Raw genomic sequence first — 26,512 nt, 5'->3', positions numbered from 1 at the left:
CGAAATCGACCAAAACTTGACTATTGCTACCAAAACATAAAGAACTCATGAACTTCAACCCTAGCTCCAAATTCTTAGATTTTGACCAACCAATTCGTGCATCCATACCATGGGAGCCTAGGAGACTCACCCATGGTGCTTATGGAGTTGGGTGACCGTCGGATGACGAAGGAAACGGAGTAAATCGCTCGGGAGACGAAGAAATCTGGTGTTCTTTACGTTTCAACCCTAAACATCAAAAAACATCAAATCCGGCCCAAATCCTCCGGGAAAGAGCAAACAAATTGGAGGGATAGGAAGCTTATGAGCTAAGGATCGCGTGAGTACCACATTCATACCTCAAATCCTTCTCTTGAGGTCGGATTTTGGGAGAAAGGGAGATAGAGCTTGAGAGGGGAGTGAGAGGGAGCTGCTGCCCTTGCTAGCTCGGTTGAGTATGGGAGAGAGGGAGTGGGAGCAGGTGGGCACGGTGGGGCTGCTGGTGGGGGCAGCCAAGTGAGAGGGAGAGAGAGGTAAGGTGTGGGACTGACCGGTGGGTCCCATTAGGGATGTCAACGGGGCCCCGATCCCCGTTCCCCGACGGGGAATTCCCCTATTAGGGGATGGGGATGGGGCCAATTTTCCCCCCGCGGGGGGTTTAATAGGGAAAAATTCTCCCCCGTCGGGTATGGCGGGGGCGGGGACGGTTTTCTGTCCCCCGTCCCCGTTTCCCCGCGGGGATAATTCCCCGAAATATTTAAACTCTCCATGGCCCATATATGCAAGAAACGGTCCAACTAAAGCCCAACCCACCAAAGCCCGTCAGCCAGCAGGCCCTTCATCGTGCTAGCGTAGCGGGGACGGGGAACCCGTCGGGTATATTTCCCCGCGCGGGGACGGGGATGGGAGAACTTTCTCCCCCGCGAGCGGGGACGGGGACGGGGACGGGGACGGGGAAAATTTCCCCCAATCGGGGCGGGGATGGTTACCCATTCCCCGCGGGGAATTTCCCCGTTGACATCCCTAGGTCCCATATATAAGAGAAAAATGTTCGTTTTAACTGTGAATTCTATTCTTTCTCTCTCCAAATTCTTTCTCTCATCTGATTGACTCAAAACGAATTGCTCTAATGTGCCAAAATGATTTGCTTTGAATTTAATTATGACGCTAATGACGTATGATTAAGCTTAATCACGCGATTACGGAATTTGGGACGTGACATATTAGTCTCCTGAACCGTTTGATCTAGAACAGACGTACCGGATTGTCTGCTACAATAGCACCATGAACAGTCCGGTGACTTTGTTTCACAATGTCAGAGGATTCGAATCCCAACAGGAGACAGTGAGGGAAAGAAGATGGGGTGCTTGGAGAGAGTTGAGGCCAATTATCGTACCATTTTAATGCCAAATTCTCTCAATGTATGATAAAATTGTCACCACAGATAGAAAAGCAGGATTATTCCTCCCTGCTTTGGAGCGATTTTTTAGATTCATAATTTCAAATTATGTATAACTCCATTGCTGCAAAACATCGTTCACAGCATCTCATGGGTACCGGTTGCAACAAATCTGTGTCAAAGTGGTGACACGCAACTGAGAAGAAAGCAGTTACTATAAATTGACAGTAAAGACAACAATGTCAAGAGGCAAAATATGATGCATTCTTGAAGAAACAGGTCAAATATTACAAGATGGACTGTGGCTGCCCTAGTAGAAATTAGGTTTTGATATGTCTGTAAAGTGTAAACAAGAACCGAATACCATTCTTACACACTTTTCATACCATTCCCAGAATAGTTGACCAAATCATGCATACGCTTGTGAAATCATGGATGCTAAAAAAATGGTTTTATTGTGAATTAGTAAAAAAACAAAGTGATTTAGCATTATGGCATGTGTTGCTAATATGTTTCTTGGATATGCTCGTAGGAACATAATGATATTTGTGATTTTGGTATATGCAATACACTCGTTTGAGTGTTGTGTGGATTGACGTGAGTCAAGCTTGAAGAACTTATATTCGTAATTGGTTGTTGATTTTATTCATGTATAAGTGTGTCTTAAAGGTGGATGTGGTTAGTGACATGATTAGAACTAGGTTCAGGAAGAAACCAAGGACTTGGCAGTTACGAGGTCACGAGGGACGTCCGAGTTAGTGAATAATATACATGAAGATGATTATACCATGAGACGTATGATATGGTGGAGATGGATTATACAGAAAACATACATGATCGTTGTATGGTCTATATTTCAGTGGATTGAGTCATATGATGTATGGCACGAAAATTTTTCTTTTTTTCTTTTTTTTTTATGATGCATGCATGTGTGTATGCCATGGGAAAAACAAAAGAATAGAAGGAGGCACTATTGTGGCTCAGTCAGCTTTTCGGCCCATTAGGGTGTTCACGGCCTGACACTGGCACGGGGCAGTTGGCCCAGTTGGCTTCGGCGTGGGAAGCACGCGATCGCGTGGCTCGAGTGGAGAGTGGGCGCGGCATTGGCGTGGCCCAGGCTGCCGAGCGGCCATGTGGGCGCGGAGCCCAGGTGGCTCGCAACAGCACAGTCGCCCCGCGTGGTGCTGCGCGTGGGCAAGTGCGGCCCATGCGAGTTGGGCGCGGTCCAGCAGCCTGGGTTCGTGGTTGTGTCGGACAACTGTGTGATCACTGAAATAGCGACAGAGAGAACCGATCGGTTAACAGTAGAGCGCGACCAAAACAGAATTAAAAGATTAGCGTTTCATGAAGACTCTTTTGGAAATTCTTTGGAGATGTATCTTGTGAATTTGTCAGTGCAATGAAGATCAAATTATGTAAGTTAATGAGTTGGTAATTTCGTTCTTCCTCTGCGCTTTTCGTTTGTCGTTCCGTGTTGATTTTCGTTGGATTTTTAGTTAGCGTGGTTTGTTTTGATTTGATCTATCCAAAATTATGAGTATCAAGGTAAAGTTATAAAATTTTTAGTCAGCTAAATTTTTATAATTCTTGCATAATCATGAAATTAGGATTTAATCTATTTTCGTCACCATCTGTTATAATCTGCTTGCGAAAATCATAAATCTTGATCCAGAGATCCGATTAACTCGATTTTTATTGAAATAGTTTGGTAACTTTGTCTAGTTACTACTGTTAAAATTTGAGAGCAATTTCACCGTCGGATCTTTTTGTACATTATTTTTAGTGACGGTAGATTTTGTTAAGCTTGTCTCTGATTATTGGTCGACACCGACGTGTGGTTTTCATTGGCGTGGCTAATTAAATTGAATATTTGATAAGGGTGGACCAAATTTTAAATTTGGCTCCGCAATCATTCACCCATTTAATTACATATTTTACGTGTAGTCATCCTACAACGCTGCACAAAGCATTTAACAGTTTATACATTGCAGAAGTCACACAAGTTCGTCCTCATTGTTCAGAACCATAGCACGTTGTTATGCACTCGGACTTTTGGTGGAATCTTCAACAGGAGTGATTGTGCTAGTTTTCTTTTGACGTGTCTCTGAACTGGCCTATATTTTGAAGCTCTGTGCCACATATCTAAAACATACGCCACTGTTTTGTTTTATGTGGTCGGAAAAACACATGGTTCTTCCAAGACGGCAACTTACCACCTGACAAAAAGATATTTATTAAGTAAAATAAAAAAATATTACGATGCGGAGAACTGCTACGTGTGTGCTGAGAACAAAAAGCACCCTCCAGGAGCGAGCTACAGAGCTGGGCATGCCATCTTCGGCTATGGTGTTTAGTTAATGGAAGCTCAACTGAACGAACCGCAACAGGTGCCCTTTTACCACGCCCAAGGAATTTCTTCGCGGATGAAATTTTCGTTGTGAAGGAATTTTCGTTTCCTTCAGCGCTCTAACGGTTTCCTTTCACAGTTCACTTCACGACGATATTCTCAGATCATTCTCTTCGCGATTTCCTTCGAAATAAAGTTGTTAGAGATGAGAGAAAATAAAAGCAACAAGAATGAGAAAGAGAATCGAAAAGAGAATAAAATGAAGAAAATATAGTTAGGATAGTCCTACCTTGCAGTCCTATCGGTCGACACACAACAACTCTCTGCTCGAGTAGACGGATGGGTTTACTGTACATTTGGAAATGCTGCTGGAGAAACCACTCCAATCGATGCCTGCATGAGCACCCTGAACACGGGAGACTTCTCTGAAGACCAAAGGGGATCCACTACTGGATCAGTAGTGGAAGAGGTAGGTTTTGTTAAACTTGTCTCTGATTATTGGTCGACACCGACGTGTGGTTTTCACTGGCGTGGATAATTAAGCACAGCTTTTTAGGCTGATTGTTCTGTGTCCTGCTCCTGAGCTTAACTGTTAACGCCTTGCACCTGTTGTTGGTATCTTGTTCATCTGAGCAAAGAATGACATGGGCATTGGAGAGATACCATTGGTTCCTGAAACAAAGCAGGTCTGCAGGTGAGTGCTGTGGCCGTGGAGGCAGGTCGTGGGGCAGCTCGCTTTCCCTCCACTCCGTGAGTGCCAGCGGCCCGCTTTGATAGGCTCCATGACCGTGGGTGGTGGCGGGGCCGCATGTTGCTCATGCCTCACAGTTATCCAAGAGCCCATTTGAATATGATAAGATTTCGGAGTTTTTACTAGCTGAAAAAATAGCTGTAATTATTAAATTTTGATTGTTTATTTTTATAATAAATTTTTAATTTCTCAGCATACTTCAAAGTTAGAAAAAACCCGTCAGAATCTACTTCTCAGCTTTTAATTTATTTCAGCCACGACACCTTCATTATTCAACTAAAAACCACAGAAACCAGTGTTCCAAATAGCTTCTGAACTTTTTTTTAGAGAAAAGTTAAAAAAAATCTATCTAAACGGGGGAGGGGTGGTGGTTAAGAACCGTGCCACGCAGCCCGGAGCTCGTCGCGGTTGTGCGCCCGTTCGTGTCTTCCCTGAGGTAAGCATCAGCCCGCGTGGAGCAGTTAGTCAGTGACCATTGTCCTGACTCTGCCAGCAATTCACTCGAACCAGAAAAGCCGAACTGCTCAGACCTTTTTCATAGAAAAACTGCACAGATATCATAGGCATAAATTTGACTCTGACCAAAATAAGTTGAGGTACAGCCATGTCGCATCAGCTAAACATTGCAGTGCACCGAGTAAGGCTCTGTTTGTTTCAGCTTCGGATTCTGGCTTTTAGCTTTTATAATCCGAAGCTGAAACAAACAGGCAACTTTTGGTTATAGCTTTTTAAAATCTGCTGGTTGAATTGTAAGAATCTGAAAAGCTGATTTTCATCAGTTTTTGATAGATTATGAAAGTCTATTTTACTAAACTGTCCATTAATTTTTTTTTAAATCTACAGTCTAAAAGCTTTTCACAATCCAGCTTTTAACAATCCAGTTTTTATAAGCTGCTTTTCAGAATCTCTAGCTGAAACAAACTGCTACACAGTTTGATATTCACTTAATTTTGCCTAAATAACAAACTGCTATGCAGCAAGCGTGGCATGTAGGCCATGCACACCAACACTATGCAGGTGGAAATGTGGAAGGATTCACGATGCAGCTGCCAGGAATTACACCGCACAACACAATCACAAACAGCATCGCTGACTTTCTTCCCTAAACAAGAACAGTATGGTGCATGAAAACCTGGCTAAAAATGCAGCAATAACAAACTTATACCACCCCACGAATAATATACTGCTTATTATTCCTCCAACTGAAAGAAAACTTCCCAAACAAATCAATCCTCACCACGGAATTCAAAAAGGAAAAAGAACATTTATTATCCCCACCAGATGAATTAATACTGCGTGATCTACATTACCACACACTACATGACAAACCTACAAGAGGCATAATAGCAGTCTTGCCAAGGCCATGCTCCATGGTCCATGGTCGAGGTAATCATCTATGGCTGGGCTCGACATTGCGCACATTGGCACCTGACATTCCTTCAAGCCTGTCCTTCATTATATCTACAAAGTGACCAACCATTTCATGGAACTGCTTCAAACCAGAGAGCGGTAAGATTATTGATGAACGATCAACTCCAGCCACCTGTAAATAAAAGCAGTAAGAATAAGACCTCACTCTAATAAGGGGGCAGACCAATCACAAGTTATGGACAACAAAAGGATACCTCAGAAATCCTCAAATAATGGCCCCTGTTGTTGCTGCCCAGGTCGAAGAAGAACCTCTTCTGATCTGCCCTAATCACTTTAGACATGCCCATGCCGCTAATTTCTTCCTGAGGAGGAAGATCAACTAAGCGTTCAACATCTACCTCTGGTCCAGTAGCGGTTTGGCTACCATGTCCAGCTATAAATCCAGCACCAACATCATCAGAAAGGCCAGGAAGGCGCTCTGGTGGTTCCATGTGTTGCTGGCCAATCCAATGTCAAAAGAACATAATAATTAATAATGTTGTAACTTGATGCTCGACTTCATAGAAATGTCAAAAATCGTTAAGTCATTTGCTGTACCTGGTTTGGATGATTTGGTAGGACATATAGTCGGGAAGCCTCACTATTTATTTCCAATAGTACATTTCTGAATGCTTCCCAACCTTCTTCACCAGAGCTACCAGCTGGAACAATTATGGTGCTACGGTTTCTGTTGACCGAGGCCTCGGAAACCTGAAGACAATTTTGTGCCAGCAGGTAAATATTGTAGTTATCTCACTCATATTTACATTATATAGTTGCTTTAGAAGCACATGACAGCAAAGAGCATAATGTAGCTCAAAAGTATAATTAATTGCAAACATAGCAACAAAGATAAACAATACTTGTGTGGATTATATCCACATGATCCACTTCACAACTAGACAAATGCCAGAAAATTGTATATGGTTTCAGAAGTGCACCAATTATGTAATAGCACTGAGGGTCAAGGTGGACATTGGCTCACTAAATGCACTGACAACAACATTAAGCAAAAGAAATCATTTTTCCAGAATACAGCAGATGAGAAGCCAGCTCAAAATAATTTATGTCCTTCACAAAAAAGATTACATTTAAGATGATAAGAGAAGCTTAGGTATTAGAACAAGAAAGGTGATATATTCAACTTACATGATAACCCACCAGCAATAGAAGTAACATATAATATTTTTTTAGGTAATACCATCTGTCACAATATGATAAACCAAAGGCCTTTTATGTTAAGAACATGCATTGAGCAATGTCTTGAGATTTTTAAGCCAGACAATTTTTCAGATGGAGATTTCAGATTTGCAGTTCATGTTGTTTATGTGAAACATGTCTTCAGTTTTTGCTGCCAATATACCCTTTTCTGTTGGTTACAAGTTGTCTAGTTTCAGGTTTTGGTGTCCTCAACATTCAATTTTCAACATGAAACTATGAATGGATAGCTTCAATTCTGAAATATGTTGTTCCAATTGAACATCATTATTAAGACACAAGCATTCAGTGTTCTAACTCAAAGTTTTAGATAAACATACAAGAAAATAATCTGGAAGGTTCTATAAAAGGACAAGTAACCTGAGAAATACATTGATTTCCTGATCTATTAATATGTACACATTAAGATTGGATATTGCCACACAAGTACAAATGTTGACCAATCAAGCTTTAACTTTTACCCTTTTTCTCTGGAACCAAAAGTGCTACACCAGAATAAATCTACCACAAATCTGAAAGGAAATTCATAACTCTAGAGAGTGGATTTTTATCAAAAGTATAAGATAACTGATAACAAAAACATAGTTGTAAATAAAAAATAGCTAAATCAATGTTAAAGCGACACATAAACAAGCAGAATCCTCCACATAATACAAAGGCAACAGTCAGGAACTCAGGTGTATATCTCCGATCAACAGTTCAATAACATAACTGCAAAACCCAATCAAGCTTGATTCCTTTTGCATTCCATAAAAAATTCAATCATTCAAGACCTATTTGATGCAGTACTCATAGCGCCACATTTGCAATTTTTAGTTAAAAAGGTAACATCTGGTAATTCTGGACGAACAGAATGCTCAGCACAACGGAATATTCCATTAAAGGCCAGCATGAGATGCTACTTTGCTCAGCTGGAACTAGGTTCATAAATAACTGGCAGTAACAAGCAGTAAAAGTGAAGTTGCCAGAATAGGAGAAACCGAAACCTGAGAAGGGCACAACTACTAAAGGGGAAAGTCCCATTTCGATCATCCATCTTTGAGCTCTGGCCCTTGTAGGACCTAAGGGCCTGTTTGGTTGATGCCTAACTTTGCCACACCACACCTTAGGCGTGTCACATATTCTTAGGCATGTGTTTAATTCAACACTATAACTGTGGTTTACCAAACTTTCTTAGACCTCTGCCCCACAAGTCAAAGACCCATTTTTGTGCCAAACTTTGCCACAAGTGTGGCGCCCATTTTCTTAGCCACACTTTGCCTAACCTTAGTCATGGCATAGTTAGGCACCAACCAAACAGGCCCTAAGCCTTTTGAAACTCAAAGTAAACCAAAAACACATCTTTTTAGGACTTGTAACACTGACTTTTGAACCTTGGTCAAAAAGACTCGGTGTCACTGACAAGTGGATCCATGCGCCACATATCAATGACAAACTTAGTAGACTTATATCAATATTCAATTCTTAATCAGCATGCCTATATAGGACCACGAAGTTGGGTACCTTTTTTCAATCATACGAAAAGTTGAAGATCAAAATGACTAGGAAGACCAAAATAGGACCTTCTCACTAAGTAATTCACACATTTAATTTCCTGTTTTAGTGTGCTAAAAGATACTCCAGTTCTACTTAACAGTTCAACTCATAAAAAAATAAGTTCCCCAATTTGGCAATTCCACCCAATTAAACACTCAAAAAGTTAACAAAATTAGAAATTTCAATTATACTCATAGTCTCATACAGAGAACGTCACGCCACCTTGAGGAATCGGCCTCTCTTGTTCTCCCCGATATCAAAATAGAACACCTGCACCGCGCAACGAACATAATTAAACCACGCCAAAATTTGCGACAGCAGCAGCAAAATCAGCGGCAAAACCGGGCCAATCATGAGAAGCAGGGGGGATACCTTGGTTTGCAGGCGCAGCTCCTTGCTGAAGGCGTCGCGCTCGTCGGTGCGGATGTAGTAGTCGAATAGGTCGAGGAACCAGGCGACGCCGTCGACGGGCACGATGATGGTGGAGCGCGTGGCCGAGGTCTTCTCCGAGATCTTCAGATACCTCCCCCGCGGGTTCTCCTTCAGATCGAAGTAGAACAGCTTGTGCTCGAACTGCAGCGTCTTGCTGACGAGCTCCACGTCTCCTCCGACACCGCCTCCCCCGCCCCCAAGGCCGCCGCCGCCGCCCACCATCACTCCGCCTCCCCCTCCTCCTCCGCCGCCGCCGCTGCCGTCCATGGCTGGGCTAGGGTTTTGGGGAACGGAGGTCAAGATTAGGGTTTGGGATGGATGTGAGGTTGGGGATGGGGATAGATCTCGAGGGGGTTTATCCCGAGAAGGCAGGGGATACCTGCTCTGGGCCTCGGAAAGTGCCTGACTGATGGGCCATGGTTTGTGTGGGGCCCGATGGTCAGTGATTGGAGTGGGGTGTTGGCGGGCGGGGCGGAGGTTTCCGGGTTTGGGGGCGCCCGTGTGCGCGTGCTGTACCTGCGGATGCTGACCGCGCGTTCGTGGCGTGCCGACCTGGGATTGGTCACCCCGCTCTCACTGACAAGATTGGACTGGGCAAGGTTTGTTCGCTTTTTATTTCCCTTTTGGGTTGTACAGTACTCTATTTTCGGGTTCAAAGGCATGATGTAAAAGATGAGCTTGTGTAAAGCCAACATGACTCTGGATGGAAACTAGCCTTAAAAATGGAAGTCTAGTGCTATGTTGATAGAAGGGAAACTTTGGCTGTCCCTTGATGTGGAAAAAATTGATGAGGAAAATAGCTGGTGCTTAAGAGAAATTATCTAATCATTATCTAGTCAGTCCTGTGCTTAAGAGAAAATAGCTGGTGCTTAAGGGAAACTTTGGTAGGACATATACTTCTCGCCGACCAGACCGCCATGGCATCACATCGATCAGACAGCACCGGCAGGTGATCAGCTCGCTCTTCCTGCGCTGAAGAACTCTGTCGCCTCGGGGAGATGATGCGTCGCCGCGGCCTCCGCAGCTTCTGCCACGGCGTCGCCTCCACGTCCACGCTGCAGCAGCTCCACGGCAAGGAGCTGGAGCTGGGCAGCGGCGCGGGCGCGGACGCCGCGTCCTCGTCCTTCTCACCGTGCCGCCGTCGGTGGTCGGCTCGTGCGTGGCCGAGAGCGAGGCGCCTGCGCGGGTGGTCCGGCGGTCACGCTGGAGCAGATGATCCTGCAGCTGGACCTGGAGGAGGAGGCGGCGCGGAAGGCGCGGCGCGCGGCGGCGGGGCAGGGGGAGGAAGGATGGTGCCCGCGGCGGATGTCGTGCGTGGACGACGGCTCGGCGGACCACGTGCTCCGGTCGGCCCGGGACGCGCTAAGCCAGTACCCGCGCTTCTCCTTGTACGGCCGGGACTCCTTGTACCGCACGCCGTTCAACGGCTACTACGAAGGCGTGGGCCTCGGCGCCGCGCCCCTGGACGATGCCAATGGCGGCCTTGTCGCCGGCGGCCGCCACGGCCACCGGCCGAGGGCGTCGGTGTTTTGCGCCGCCGGCTCGGGGTGCTCGCGTGTGGTGCGGGGGGATACGAGATGGACCTGGAGCGGACCCTACGGATGCCGGCCACGGTCGCCGGGGAGAGCGTGGTGCAAGCCCGGCGTGGTGGCAAAGCTCATGGGGCTGGAGGCCGTACCTGTGCCTGTCAGGGGAGGCCCTCGGCGGAGGAAGGCGAGCGGGATGCCGCCGGCAGCTTGCGGCGGTGGTGTCAGAAAGCAGAGGCTGAGGAGGACGGGGCAAGAGGAGCTGGCGTTCCAGAAGGAGAAGCTCTTCATGGTACTGCATGGCTACGAGTCCTCGGGGCGGGCGGGCTCGCTACGCTGGCGCCCTCCGGTCCGGCGTGGGGCCTGACGTCAGTGGGATAGGCAGGGACGGCGATGGTGGGAATTCCGGCTTCGTCGTTGACCGGAGACCGATCTATGTACGTCGTCAATGTGCATGGCCTGCCTAACACTTTACGGCGTGTCCATCTGTGGTTATAGATGTGTGTGTATATCTCAACTATTCAGTTTCTCACGTTTCTTGTAATATCCTCTGCGTTAATAGAGGGAGGTTTTGTAAAAGCAGACCCCATATGAAACACTCAAAAACTTGCATTTCACATATTTTTTGCAAGAATAGTGTAATTCATGCATGGGTCTCACTATCGGTGTGATAACGGTGATATCACTGTCAATTTGTGGCTCTAATATCATTATCAGTTTGAGCCACGAATCGGTAGTAATATCAACACTGTCGGTTTGATTCATGAACTGGCAGTGATATCTCCACTATCATTGCCTGTTCATGACTCAAACCAGCTACGATAATGACGATATCATTGTCGTTTCGTGGCATAAACTGGTTGTGATCCTCCCACACACAAAAACAACATATATCATTCATATATAGTTCATCTTCATTCACATACACAATTAATCATCACAAATCACATAGGGTTGGTATGCAGTTCATTATTCACATATGATTTTATTATTTATTTATATAGAAATTAAAAACTAGACATTAATATGTAAAATTGCATACCTTAGCATCATTTAAGAAGACTATGTCTTCATCATCGCAGAATGTGTGCGAGTAGAGTAGGTGAAATGAGCCATATCTAAAAATATTTTAGTGGCTAATCCTATATTTGGCAGAGCAAAATTTCACAAAGGCAGAGGGGGAGGAGGGTGGCTCCAACGGTCATAGGATGACCACCTAAAAAACCTAATGCACTTTTCACCCCTTGTCCTAATGAAATCTGCCCTATTATGATCTCTTAAAAATTGGTAGCTCATCCTAGCAGAAAATTTTTCATCAAGACTAAGGGAGAAAGAAGGTGGCACCAAACTTAATACACCTTCCTGTCCCCATGCCCATGTGCAATAAGTCCTGATATGATTTCTCAATGGTGATTGTCAAATCAACTTCAAAATATCATTAGTGAAACTGTATCAGATAAAATCAATGTAAGGTACGACACCTCATTGGTAATTGTTGCCCTCATTGGCTCGCGTAAAAAAAGCCTCGGCTCAAGGGCACAAATCATAAAACTGAACAACACATGTATTGTTGCTATTACACAATTTTTTTTCACACCTCATAGAATATTAGATAAATTGAATAAAATGATATGAAATAGTGTCAATAAAGCTATTGACACTCAACCATATAAGTGCATAATCATAGTCCTATACGAGCTATTGTGCACTTTAGTCATACAAAACAATGAGAGCAAGCTATTAAGCTGAGGAATGACAATAAAAACTATTCATTTATGCCTCAGTAGTGTGTTCTAAAATTTGGATGTGATATTATGTGTAGCAAGATTTAGGTAATTTGTCTGACCTAAACCCTAATACCACACAACATCACGAGTTCAAACTTAATTCGACACGGTATCATCATTGGGGAAATCTAGCTATTCAACATAGTCATTTTCTAATATATGACCTCATATCATTGGCAAGATAAACATAGCTAAAATTCAACTAAATTTTTATTAAACTAAAATTTAAAGTGCATCTAGCACTTATGTGTGATTTTGCTAATTAATGATAATACCTATGGACTAACTATATTGTTGAAAATTGTTAGTAGGATATTCTATAGGTGATGCATAGAGGAGAGATATGCATCAAGATCAATGACCTCTATGTGATGCTCGGGTAAGTGATGATAATCTCTATAGATTAACATTGATGTTGAGAATTGTTATTATGTTATTCCATAGAAGATGCATAAGAAATAAAGTATGAATTCATTGAGAAATGCTATGAGTTCAAAGAATTGCATCAAAGTCATTGAGATCTTAATGATGTTCATAAGAAGAAGAAGAAGTTTGAAGAATGAATGCTAATTTACTTGTGAAGATTAAGTAAATAAAAATATGCCATTGTCAATAGAGTTTTATGGACTAACTCATGTGTTTTGTGCTTGAGAGTGAGTTGAGGTTAGGATCCATAAGAAGCCATAAGTTGAATTGAAATCATATATGCTAATAGTGAAAAACAAGATTGGACTCCATATATGATAATGTGAATTTATTGAAGATGTCGGATACAAAATAGTTTTCTATGGAAAGGCGGTGAAGGGCAAGCAAGACTCAATTACAATAGACCATTTGGTGGTGAAGGGCAAACAAATGGCTTGACGCCAAAGGACTAAGACGATGGTGAAGAGCGAGTGAAGGCTTTGCGCCAATAGACCGCGTGAGGCCATGGAAAGCTATGGGTAAGTCACATCAATCATATGAAGAATCAAGAAGAGATTGAGTGAAGATTACATAGATGTTGGCAACCCTCCAGATTAAGGCCCCGTTTGGTTGCAAGAAACGTTTCAGATTCTCTGGTGATTCTCTAGAATCCCTGCCAAACGCACCAAAACGTGAAACGTTTCACCTTGAATCACTTGAAACGTTTCTCATTTTTAACACTACGAGGAGAATCACCCAAAATGATGTTTCACCCATTTCGAGAATCACTCAGGTCATTTTTCTTCAAGAATCCGAATCCAGAATCCCTGCCAAACGTTTTCAGAAAATTGAGGGTGATTCACCAGAGAAACGTTTCCAGGGAGAATATGAAACCGAAACGTTTCTGGGAGAATCTGGAGCCCTGCCAAATGAGCCCTTAGCTCCGAGTCGGATGGTATGTTAGGGCCTAAGTGTTTCACCTGGATACTCCGGGTTGATCCAGAGGCTCCGGGTTCTGGTAGTTATCCGGACCCTCTGAGTTGTACTCCGGCTAGAGCTCTTGGTTATGCTTTATAGTGCCAACTCGGAGACTCCAGGTTGACCCGGATACTCTGTGTCAGTATAAAAAGCTATGTAACGGTTAGTTTTTGGAAAAAGGGTATAAATAACCCCTCATCCTCACCCTTGTTTGCTGCTGCTAGGGCATGAAAGAAAAAACTTCTAGAGCCAAAAGAACTCTCTCCCACTCCAATCTAGTGTGTGATTTGAGTAGAAAAGTAAGTTGAGTTGAGAGATTGAAAGATTGAGTACAAGTGAGCTAAATCCAATCTTGAGCACCCGAGTTCATCTGCAAGAAGTTCATCGTCGCTTTTGTTACTCTTGGAGCTTTAAACTCCTAGGCGGCGCCGGCGAGCACCCAAGGTTGTAGTGTGCTACGGGAAGTTTGTGAAGACTTCGATTTTGCCTTCGGAAGGGAAGAAATTAAGAGTGGAAACTCAAGCTCAAGTGCAACCGAGCTTGGCGAGAAAAAAGGTTGAGAGAGACCTGCCTCAAGTGTGACCGAGCCCCTTAATAGAGACGTAGGAATTCCTAGTGGAGGTGTCTGAACTTCAGGAAACAAATCGTGTGTATCCTCTCTTATTTTCATGTTCTTGTGTTCTTGCTTAATATTTGTGCATTTTGCTCGATCTATTTATTCAGGTGTATTTGATTTTAGGTTTTCCGTGGATCTACTTGGAATTATCAATTGAAACACATGACTTCACTTGGTTTGAGCTAGAACCCTATAGACGCTGTTTAATTTCAATTTCGAGTCCGTTCTCTGCTGAACCCGGAGGTTCTGGATTGAACTCGGAAGGTTCGGATTCTGTATAATCAACTCTGAACTCGGATACTCTGAATGAATAGTGTTTTTAGGATTTATTTTTGAGATTTATTGCATATCTTTTGCTAAATTTAAGTAATCTTTGTCACTTTAGGATTGTAACCTTTACACTTATTTAAGGTAATTGTGCGCTAGTTGAGCCTAGCATATTTAGGATTTTCATTTGTGAAAAATCCGTTATTTTATTTTTCAATGTAAGTTTAGGCCAACGGTAAAAGGGGGCAATTTTTTTTGTAAAAACGTCTATTCACCCTCCCTCTAGACGACATCATTGTCCTTTCAAAAATACAGTGATATATTTAGTAATTGGTTTTTTCTACAACTACTCAACCATTCCCAACTAGCGAAAAGACACAGATCGGTGCACAAGCCAAAATCATCCAACTAAAATTTTCTACTAATCATCCATTTTTGCTCAATAATCTTCTATCCAGTGGCCATTTGTAGCAACACACATCCATGCTCTTAGATTTGCATGGAGGACTAGGAAACAACTGGGGATTACCTTGGGATGATGGCGACAGAGAGGGAGATGAGACATCCGTGCAGAGGAGGTCGGTATCAGTGTGGATGAGGAGGCGGAGTCGACTCTGAGATGCAAAGGAGATCACGCGGTGGAGTTATCCAAGGCATAAGTGTGAAGGAGGTCGGCATCGAGGTGGATGAGGAGGTAGTATCGACTTCAATATGTGAAGGAGGTCACACAGTAGAGGAGGCCAGGGAAGTCACAGCGCAGGGAGGGAGCCGAGACGTCGGTGTGGTGGCTCACGAGTGGCTAAGTGTTGAATAAGTGCGGAGAACGATAGTTATACAGGTAAACAACCGGCAACGATATACTATCAACATAAATACAACTAAAAATTCCAAATTCGAAAAAGGGTTCTTGAGTGCATGGCCAAAAAAGCAACTCGTACATTCTAAACTACTTCAAGCCCAACACAACCCTTCGGTTATACAAGTCGAAGTTGAGGTTTATGTAATAACCCAAATTCTTAAAACCATAGAAATCAAAAACTTTTCAAAGAAAAATAAAAAAAAAAATATATATATATATATATGCATATATTTTTGATTGCTTGATTATGTGAGCTAATGAATTTGTATAGGTAGTATATATGTTGTGTGTATATATATGAGAGAAATTAGAGAATAAATAAAAAAGCTTTTTGAGCTAAGCCCATCTCCCTTCTCTCCCTCTCTCGGTTTCAGCCCGGTCCAGCCCGCCACCATTTCCCTCTCCTCTCTTCTCTTTCTGGGCCGAAGCCTAGCTTGTCAGCCGGCCCGCCCAACACGTCTCCTACCTCCAGCCTCTACTCCTTCTCCTCCTCTCTCATGCGCCGCCGTGTTGCGCCATCAAAGGAATCTGAGTCAGCCACGGGCCAAGAAGAAAATCCAGTGCGCATACGATGGAGAATGTCTTCTAGAAGGTCACCAGCTGCGGATAAGCAAGAATCGTGGCCGAGGACGCCATATCTCCAATCGGAACCGAGCTCAAATTGGAGTCTGAGTTGTTGCTGCCGCCATTTAAATGGAAGCTGAGCCGCCCTCAAACTCTATCTCCTCCGGGTATAAATAGCACCCTAGACCCCTCCCTAGACCATCCTAGAGCAAGTTGTCGGTTTAGAGCTGAGAATCGCCGAGAGAAGCTTGTTCGCCATTGTGTCGGTGAGGAGAGCCGTCGTCGTCGATCTCGCACACCGAAGCTCAATCGCTACCTTCGAAGAGTTCTCTAGTACTGCATGAGCGTAATCTCGACCGCCGTTCGCCACCGGAGCACCGTCTACAACACCAACCAAGGAGAATCGCCGCCGTGCGCTGTCGCCCGCCTCTCTGGAGCCTCTCTGACGTCGATGTGTCCCCTAGGTATGATCCTCGTGCCGCCTCGATCCTTTACAGCCGCTCTCCATCGAGTTTATATCGCTGGAGTGCCGTTCAGACGAGGTTTCGACGTTGCGCCATAGCGGAAGCCATCACCACCGCCTCTGCTCAGCCGGAGATGATAGCCAGCACACGTGAGCCATCCGATCCGAGACGAAGAGCCGAGATTAGAAGCCATCATACCCCTTCGCTGGCCAATCGGAGCGTGACACGTGTCAACTCATAAATCTAGTCAGCCAGTCTGCCACCTCACCTTCCCACGTCGGCGGATTCCCTGGCATGTCATGCCTTCTCAACAAAGGATGCCCAGTCAGCATTCTTGTTTTTTAATTATTTATTGCTAAGATGACGTCATAAAGCCTAAATATTACGCAATAAGTAGTTTTTTAGTGTAATAATAATAAATAGGAAATTAATTTCTAAGAATGTTTTATTGGTTTATTTAATTCTGTTTAATAGTCTTAAATGGTTTTATAATTCAAATAAATGCTAGAAAATTCCAAAAAATCCTAGAAAATTAGAGATGGCTTTGGAAAATCCTAGAAAATTCCAAGTAACATAATTTCGTCTGTAGATAATCTTTTTAGTCATGTTCTAATCTTTAGAAAATCACAACATGTAAATCGTAGCTCTGTTCTGATTCGTTGTTTCGCCAAATTATCTGGAATAGTATAATCTTGTGACGATAGTGTTTGTTGTGTGATGTTTGGTTCTTTTTGATCTTGGTGTTTTTGTTTTGTTGTTTTTCCATGTATGCTGCGAGTAGACACCAACGTTCAGGAGGAGCTAGAAGGTCTGCATGATCAAGATTTTGAAGACCCAGCTGAGTTCAGTAAAGGCAAGTTGTGCTCTTGATTATTTTTATCTCAGTTTTATAAATATTTTGTTTTATATGCATGCATGCTAATAAATTATTGGGAATCCCAAGTGATAGGTTTTACCCTAGTTTTTCTCTTATCATCCTTATCGCCATAGTATAGTTCAAGTGTTAGGCTTTACCCTAGTTTTTCTCTTATCATCCTTATCGCCACAGTATAGTTTTGGATTATGGATGGGTAGATGATGCTTAACTTTGCTTTGGGATGGTAATCATGATAATTGTTCCACGAACTTGATAACAGTGCTATGCAACAATAATAAAATATGATGGAATAAATGTTTTTTAGCAACATGGTATAGGGATTTGAGTAGGTGGTATGATGAGATGTATGGTTAGGAAAGTGGTAGTCTTGCTCAAATCTAAGGACCGGTTCATAGGGTGACATTTCTGTGTTTATAGTACAACCACAAGTCTGAAATGGGATGAGTCTAACCAAGTAATTTGCTTACTCTCAGCATAGTATAGACCAGTCAGAAGAGCGGTGAATGGATGATGTCTTGGGATCCAAAAGGCGTAAGAGGGGGCTTTCATTGTTGAGATGGAATCATGTGACAGTGAAAGCTTAGCAAGTAGACATGTGCTAAGAGGGAGCATTGTAAAGGCTTTGCATGGATTCCTAGCGCACACCTCGGTAGTGTGTAAGAGTTATCTGTTGGCCAACGGATGCTCGGTAAAATGGGATGATACATCTTGTGGATAAAGTATAACCTCTGTAGAGTTAAAACTGAATATTTATCCATGCTCGTGGTTATGAGCGACACTGAAAACCTACCATGATTATAACTTGGTGTTTTTGTTAGTCAGGTCAGTTGTGATGGTGGATATCATGGTTGAGGATGGTCAATCATAGTGTGGGAACTATGATTGAGGGTTCAACCTTAATGGATGGTACTTTGGTTGAGGTGTTGGTTGATTGGTTAAGTCAAAATGGATGAAATCTTGAGGTGGTTTGTTACTCACTTAATTACTATTACTTTTCAAATGTTTTTATTAAAACGCTAATTTATGCAAGTGAGCCATATTAGCATTATTCTTGTCAAGCCTTCATATGCATACTATTTCCTTCACAACTTGCTGAGTATGACAAGTGCTCACGCTTGCTATCACCAAACACTCAGTTGGAGAGGGTATCGAGGAGCACACTAAAGGTGGATCGTTCTAAGATGCTTTCTACGTCGATGATGCATGTAGAAGAGTCATAAAGAATTAGAGTCTTCATAGTTTGTTTAGTTCCGCTGTAGTTTATTTGGTTCTTCGACCCTTGAAGATCACTTTTTGTAAGATGATTAATTCAATTAAGTATGGATATTGTAATGATTATCATCAATGAAGTCACTATTTATTGGGATTAATTCCTGACCTCAGCACATAGATGAGATTGGTTTGTTTCTTGAATCGGTCTCTACAGTTTACAAAGCATGCAAGATATTCTTCGATAGCCAGTATGGTACTAAAGGATAGCAAAGGTAGCAAGCTGTGATAGTATCACTGCCAGTAGTTAACTAGAACCGGTAATGATACCATCAACAAAAAATACAACTAAAAAAATGTGAATTGGTAACCATAACTTAATATTAGTATCAAACTATAATACTAGATAAATTCATTAATACAACTATTACATAACTTAAAATTGATTCCAAAACTACATATGAAACAATTCTGATCTACACAACCCTCTTGTTGTTTAAACAATGAGCATGATCCTCTGCCTCATCGTGCATGCACATGTGGATCACAATGTTGAAGAAGACATTGGCTTCATTAACGTTGTACATATAACAACGCAAATACTCTGCATCTTGGCATCTCGGGCAGAGAATGTAGCTTGTTGTTGAGAGGATCAAAGGCAATCCAAAAGGTGTTGTTGGGTCTCAAGGCGTACCAGAGAGCAGCAACAATGGCCATCCACCGGTTTTGGGTTGGATGAACCTAGTGTCCCGAGACGATGGGCAATCGTTCCTAAAGGCCTGAAATGAGATCTAGGTAACAAGTCACCATCTGGTTGACCCTAACCCTCCTTCCAAAGCAAACCATCAAAATAATACAGAAGAGTAGATCTACAAAAAATAGCATAAACATAAAACATAGAACTACTAAATAAATAAAAATGAAGCACTAGATGATGAAAAGAACATTTCTTCAAACACCTCTCATGAAAGAACAAAAGTAAGAAGAACAAAGATCTCTACTCTCACTTATGTCAAAGAGAAAATAACAGAGGTAGGAAGATTAAATAGATGTCGTAGTTACCAACCAATACCAACTGATAGTGATAGACCGACACATCAATTTGTGTGGCTCGCTTAATGATATCACTGCTGGTTGTAGTTACAAACCGACAATGATAGGCCAACATGTTGATTTGCGCCCCCTATCACTGTTGGTTGTGTTACGAATTGACAGTGATAGCTTAGTTGTCCTCTTCATAACTCTTGTATGTCCCTTTGTTCTTTTGCGCCATTAAAATTGCACGCGTGACGCCCCTTTGTTCTCCGCCACTTTGTCTTCCTCCAACGACCATTATAATTGCTCACATTCCCCAGCCTCCCCATTCGATCCATGACGTTGCTCCTCCTCCTCCGATCCATCGTGCAAAGTTAGGTGAGCAGAACCGTCAATGTTGTCATGGCCTCTCCTCCTCCTCCACCACCACTTTCCATCTTCACCGCCACCACCTCCAGCCTCTCCTCTATCCCCACCACCATACTCATCGGAGGAGGAGGAGGCAATGTCGACCTCCTCCGATACTTCTCCTTCTCCTCCCCATTGATGATTGATCCTCCTCCCTGTACGAGTATGACTGTCCTGACCTCTTCTCGTGCACCAGTCTCGGTCGGAGTCTTTGAAAAAAGATTCATACAAAGGCTGGCCACCAATTACACAAGCTTGCGGAGCACAAGTTCCATGTGTAAGGCTACTCGAAGATGAGCCTATTTTTTCTATTTTGCAGAATCTTCTGGACAAGCGTGGAACATGGCCTTGTAAGTTTTTTTCAAATTCAAAAAATAGACTATGTTTTGTAGGTACGAACGGTTTCACCAAATTGTAAGTTTTTCTGATTTATAAGCTTGACCGCCTAGTCGGTAGTTTCTCGGCCGACTAGACGGTCGAGGGCTAGGGCTTTTAGGATCTATAGTTTATTTTTGTGCAACGTACATATTTTTTTCTACCCGATCGATCATATTATTGGGGTGGGAGTCAAAATTGATGCTTATGCAGTGTCAAAGGTATGTGCGTCCAAGGGATGACAACCACGAGGCCGTAAGCCCTGGATCGGGTCAAGCCTTGGTCGCCCCCAAAGGGCTTGTCATGCTAAGGGCCATCCTAAGCGGTAGGAACCTCGCCAATGAGCACTTAGAACCCACTCGCCAATTTAACACAAGGAAGGTTTACGTAAAAGCAACTCCTCGTGTTACAAGTAACTGCTCAGGTATTGCCCGAGGGCTGTTTCTAACAACTTATTTAGTATCTCTAGGCGCTAAAGATGCCCCTTAGTGGGTCAAACCGAACGGTCCAAAGGAGAGAGTGAGCCGTGTACAAAAACGAGTCTGCCAGAGCGTCGAGCTCCTCTGTGGTCCTTTGAGCCCCGCCAAAGCTGGCTGCGACTGCAGAGGCAAGGTCTAGGTCAGGGATACGGTCACGGATGTAGACAAGGGCAAGGTAGACGTCAGTGACTCTAACCTCGAAAAGGTGGTCGCCGACGGTCTCGCAAAGCCTCTGCTCAAGATTTCTGGCCTCCTAGGAGGCTGCATAAAACCAGTCGATGTGACTGGTCATGGTGTCTTCGGGAGTGGGGTGAACCTGAACACTGGCGGACCGTAGCAGCGAATCAAAGGGTGTGAAGGCCCGACTGAGGTGGTTATAGAAGTATTCACATTGCTTGTCACTCTCTCTGGTCATCCGCTCCAGGTCTCTCCGCGCCGCAAGCAGCTCCTCCCGACAAGCTGACCAAGAAAACAGGTCATGAACCTCACAGGGGTCAGCTGGTTGAGTCTCACTTGGCTAGCCTAGGACTACACGTGCGAGTGATGGTAGGACCGACGCACCTTGGAGGTCACACTGTAGGTTCTCTCGCTCGACCGCAAATCCTAGCTCACACTTGGCCACCGCTTCTCGAATACGCCGATCAATGGAATCTTCGATGAGCGTTGTCAAGGGTTCGATGCGAGCAGGGGGCCAGCTAGTTCTGATCGCTCCACTTCCAACCTGCACTGGACGTGGGCAATGCTAATAGGTTCGGTCGAGGGCTCGGAGTAGGGGGTGGAGGTTCGGTCACTTTGGGACTTCTACGACCATGGCGACAACAAAAAAAACTCATCAGAGAAATAAAGAAAATTCATCCAAACATAATGTAGAACCTAAATTACAATTTGATATTTAATCCTCGGTGGCCTCCACAGAAGATGGATCCCACATAGTCCACCGCCCTTTGGCACTCCTCCAGTAGTTTCTCCTCGGCTACGGGCCCGGCTACCATAACCCCCTCCCGAATGAGGTTGAGGTTGAAGTTGGGATCACAACTGTGATAGCACCGGAAGACATACCCCACCGCATCCCTCATCGCCTGCGCCACATCCTTGGCACCCCTCGCCGCCAGGGTACCCAGGAGATCAGAAAACATTTCTGAGAGAACCTTGGTAGCATAGGCCCAGGCCTAAGCTATGCGTGGGTCCTTCGACTCGGTGATCTCTAGCTCGAGGATCCTCAGGGGCTCCGTCAGTGCCTTAAAAGCTTCTCAAAAAATGCTACATGTGATGCTCTCGTCCTCCTTAAGCTAAGCAAGGTTGGCGGGGAGCGCAATTTTTTCTCGTTGGAGCTCACCACATTCTTGCTATAGCGCGAGCACCTCTCTTTCTTTGGCTAGTTGCCTCTCTAGTGCAGCGCACCTGCTGGCATTCGCTTCCTTTTGTCAATTAGCTTGCGTATGGAGGCTGGGAGGCGCATGGCCAGGGAGAGCATATCGGAGGCTAGGACGGGCTCCGCAACCAGCTCAGCAAGTGCTGGTGCCACAATCATTGCCCCTGGGGCCAAAGCTGCTACAGGCTAGGGGACTGAAACTTGTGGCTGAGGTACTGGTAGAGGAGTTACAACTAAGGCCGCAGGCGGTGTTGAGGACCTACGGGATAACAAGTTTACAAAATCCAAAAAAGAAGGAAATCTCGAAGTATCTACGCCTAACCGGGGAACTCACCACGGCGGTGGAGTGCTAAGGACAAGCCTAGACCTCGTTAAGATGCTGGGTCGGCTGGTCGAGGAGGATAGTCCGGCGGTCGAGCCACCGATACTTTGCGTCCCGCGAGCACATTTGGACGTCTCCGCGATAGACGGATCCTCGCCAATCTCTCCCCCAGAGCGTGGGCGTTTGGCCAGCGGCAGCCTGACCGCTCCTAGACTAGTCGGGGCGGCCTGGTCGAAGGTAGGCTGGTCAAAGCGCGCCTAGTTGAAGTGGGTCTGGGTGGGGTGGGTTTGGTCAGAGCTGCTACTCAACCCTCGGCTGATCGGCACCGCTCGTAGGACCATCGCCCATGATCTCTACCCGACTCTGGGCGGTCTAGTCACCTCCTCAACCAGTTGGGCCAACATTGCAACTGGGTGGCCGACCGGTCGGGGTGGTGCTAGGCGACAAAGAGGGCGTACTGGCAGCAAGATCAATTTCCCGGGCGGTCTCTTTGATCTCATTGATTATTGGACGCAAAACATCGACCTCGGGGAGATCCTGCGGTGACGCAAACCATGAAACCTAGACCCAGGAGAAGGCTTGAATATGGAAGTTCCAAGAAAAGGCCAAACATACCAATTTGATCCGAGCCCTCTCCGACGGGGGGAGGTCGCACAATGCAGGAGTGTCTTTCGGTGGGCCGTCCTTCCTCGGGGATGCCACCTTGAGGAATTTGACCCACGACTCGATGCACTCATTAGAGAGATCTACATAAGAGGGATACTTAAGACACTACATGAATAAACAAAGAGCGCCATGAAAGCGGTTACGATGTTACCTAGAGAGCTCTCCTTGGTGACATCGTCACTCCCAGTATACATATATGCCGGATGTGCTCTTTTCCGAAAGGGGCACACCTGGCGCTTGATGAAGTCACGAACAACATCTGATCCTGTTAGCCCAGCGTTTGTAAAGGTCTTGACTCGAGCTGTGAGGTTCAACAGCTCTGGAGTGGTCATGGGCGAGCTCCCCTAGCTGTCGAGGACCTGCGCAGGTCTGTTTAGCACACATATGTTTTCCATCGAATCCTCTGTTTGAGGTAGAATCATTCTTCCCTCCAGCCCAACCACGATGACTTCATGCCCATCTCAAGGTAGGAGCTTACGGTACCGTCGTGGAGGCGAAACCTGCAGCTCCTGGTGGTCAGCCCGATCTGCAATAGGGCCATATAAAAAATACCTAAAGAGATCGAGGCATGGCTTGACCCCAATGATGTTCTCGCACAAGTGTGTGAAAACGCTCAGCACGATAATGGAATTGGGATTGAGGTGGAGGTGGTAAATGTCGTAGAAGGTGATGACGATAGTGAAGAATTCGGAAAAGGATAGCACGAGGCCGGCCAAAAAGAAAGAGGAGAACATCACGATCTCCCCCTTGCGAGGAGTAGACACTTCCTCCCCCGGGCGGTACCCCGAATAAAGGTGGCAAGGGAGCAGATGGTTGTCGTACATCTGCTTCAACTTTACCACAGTGCACCTAGACTTGGGGAAATATGGCTCTTTGCCGGTGCGTGGCACCATCTGAGGCGGCAAGGATAGCTGCTAAGACATGGGTGGAGATGGAGACGAAGGCCTCTGAGTGCAAGGGCTTGGCGGCTGTGGGAGATGGCAAAAGGATTTGTGGGCAAGCTTTGGTTTTCCAATTTATAAGACCGGCGCGATATCACCAACCGACGTGTGGAGCCTGGTCATCTCAAAATTTGAAAGGCTACGCGTGGGGGCTGAAAATTCCCATGGGTCTGTGGAAATTAATGTCTCTCTCTCCCACAATTCTCTCTCTCTCTCTCTCTCTCTCTCTCCCCCTCTCCTTCTTTCTCTGGAAGCTTAAAACCTCCCCTCGAGATGCATTTTGTGGGCTCACCACGCAAGTGGACAACGTTGATGGTCATTCCCGGGGTAAACTCGTGTTGACCTGGGGCACAGGTGGTATGACCAGATCCACTCGCAACCATGTGGCAAACCAGACCACCGCATCCGTGAGGGAGCTTGGGGGCTATTAACAGTGTATAGAATAGGAGAGTCCCTTGTTCTGTGGGCCCACACCGATCAATTCCAGTTGGCAGAAGATTTTTCCCAGATCGGGGTCCCACCGCGCGACTAGTCTATGCTCACGCAACCAGTATGTACCTTCGCGACCAGGATCCTTACCACATACAAAATCCCGTGACTAGCCTTCGCTGGTCGCGAGGCAGATACTCACCAAACCAATCTATTATTATTAAATACTTTCCACTCAAGTATCTTTCCTTCCCTAGGCACTCCACCCCGACGGACATGTCATGATTAATATAAAGGTGCCATGCCCTGTCCCGTAGTGTTAAATGCTATGAGACGGGCTCGCAGGCGTGGTAGGACGCTTCGTAGGCGCGTGTGTGAGACAAATGAGAAGATAGAGCAGACCGGCTGATCGGGGTGAGGTAAGCATGGAGATGTCTAACGGATGGGACGAACTCGTTAGTATCATCAGAGCAAAAGGGGTCAACTTGTAAGTTCACCCTCTCTCTCCCTCTCTTATATATAAAGATAGGGAGGAGTCGAGAAAACTCATCTGTAACCAGTTCTGAAACACTGATAACCAAATACACAGGACGTAGGGCTATTATCCTTCTGGAGGCCTGAACCTGGATAACCCCTATGTTCTTGAGTTCATAGAATATGCACCCCACAAGTGTTGTTCACGCACCCCTCGACCGATACACCTTGGAATCATTGTCAGAGATTAACCCTCGACAACGATGAATAGGAGGCCAGTGACGAGGCCTGCACTAAGGTGGAGGAGGAGGAGGACGTAGTCGCTAGCGATGATGATGATGATGACACAAGCATTGACTAGGATGAACTCAAGAAGACAAGCTCCAAGGATGAGGAGGAGGAGGCCGTCGTCGCCTCATCTGGAGGTCCTAATGACCCAGTCATCATCGAAAATGATGATGACGATGAGAGGTCATCGTCGGACGATGATGGCTCGTTGTTGAAGAAGCGGAGGCTAGTAGCATAGGCGTAGGTCTACCTAGCATAGACTTAGTATTTGTTTTGCAATCCAAATGTTGGCTTTTATGTGCAATTCAGAACCTCTATGGTAATCAACCTTATGTATATATATTACACTTCCAAGCTTAATTAGTCTAAGTTTTGCACTTCCAAGCTTGGCCAACATATTGTCCTATTTGGAAGCATGTCTCGTGTCATTGCCGGTTCGTGGAATCAACTAACAGTGATAAAGGGTATATCACTGCCGATCAATTCCACGAGCTGGCATTGATACATCACTGTTAGTTAGTGTAAGGAACCAACAATGATACACTCTTTATCATTGCTAGTTGATGCTACTAGCCGGTAATGATGTATCAATACCAGTTCATGGAATCAACCGACAGTGATAATGGGTATCACTTCCGGTTCCCATAGCCTCATTATTTTGATTGGTCGTTTGTGGTTATGAATTGACAATGATAACTTATCACTACTAGTGCTAACGAAACTGACATTGATAACTGATCATCGATTGGGGTTTCCGTAGTAGTAAATTGAAACTGAAACCTTCACCTAAAATAAACTAGCATTAGAGACAAGAACCACAAAAAGAGAGACGAAAGGGGGAGGGTTGTAGCCTTGTGCTTCCATGAATGGGGGTGTCGTGGCGCGAGCATTTTTAGTAGACAGAGGCAAAATAAACTTTGATCCAACACTTCACTATATACATGCTAGGGATCCAACAGAGAGAAGGTGGTGTCCGTAGGAAAGCTTTAGTGCAAGTGTCTACGAATTAGTGTTTTTTTATTGCTATCATTTATGTTAGAATTATAACTTACCTTATGTATCTAAACTTGCTTAAATGTTGTATCACCTATGTCCATTA

General features: G+C 44.8%; 1 protein-coding gene and 1 pseudogene across 1 annotated transcript; one reads left to right on the top strand and one right to left on the bottom strand.

Annotated features, from left to right (window-relative positions):
* Nucleotides 1–5,613: 5,613 nt before the first annotated feature.
* Nucleotides 5,614–9,386, bottom strand: LOC133909306 (transcription factor Pur-alpha 1-like). The gene is made up of 5 exons (XM_062351679.1): nucleotides 9,013–9,386; nucleotides 8,863–8,910; nucleotides 6,445–6,597; nucleotides 6,102–6,344; nucleotides 5,614–6,019 (listed from the first exon to the last, which is right to left on the bottom strand). Exons 1-5 carry the CDS (start codon nucleotides 9,337–9,339, stop codon nucleotides 5,867–5,869), a joined length of 924 nt encoding a protein of 307 aa, XP_062207663.1. The 5' UTR covers nucleotides 9,340–9,386; the 3' UTR covers nucleotides 5,614–5,866.
* Nucleotides 9,387–9,889: 503 nt separating this feature from the next.
* LOC133931053 (uncharacterized) lies at nucleotides 9,890–25,651 on the top strand (annotated as a pseudogene).
* Nucleotides 25,652–26,512: the final 861 nt, after the last annotated feature.

Source organism: Phragmites australis, chromosome 1 (genome assembly GCF_958298935.1).
Source record: "Phragmites australis chromosome 1, lpPhrAust1.1, whole genome shotgun sequence".
Classification (NCBI taxonomy): domain Eukaryota; kingdom Viridiplantae; phylum Streptophyta; class Magnoliopsida; order Poales; family Poaceae; genus Phragmites; species Phragmites australis.
Note: the sequence above shows the minus strand (reverse complement) of the source record. Positions and strands in the feature narration are given on the sequence as shown.

What these genes read in the sequence shown, in the direction of transcription:
- LOC133909306 (XM_062351679.1), bottom strand. Translation starts at nt 9,339, where the DNA reads ATGGACGGCAGCGGCGGCGGCGGAGGAGGAGGGGGAGGCGGAGTGATG. An exon ending in AGCTGCGCCTGCAAACCAAG is followed by an intron (nt 8,911 to 9,012) that starts GTATCCCCCCTG and finishes TGCGCGGTGCAG; the next exon opens with GTGTTCTATTTTGATATCGG. An exon ending in AGAGAGGCCGATTCCTCAAG is followed by an intron (nt 6,598 to 8,862) that starts GTGGCGTGACGT and finishes AATTGTCTTCAG; the next exon opens with GTTTCCGAGGCCTCGGTCAA.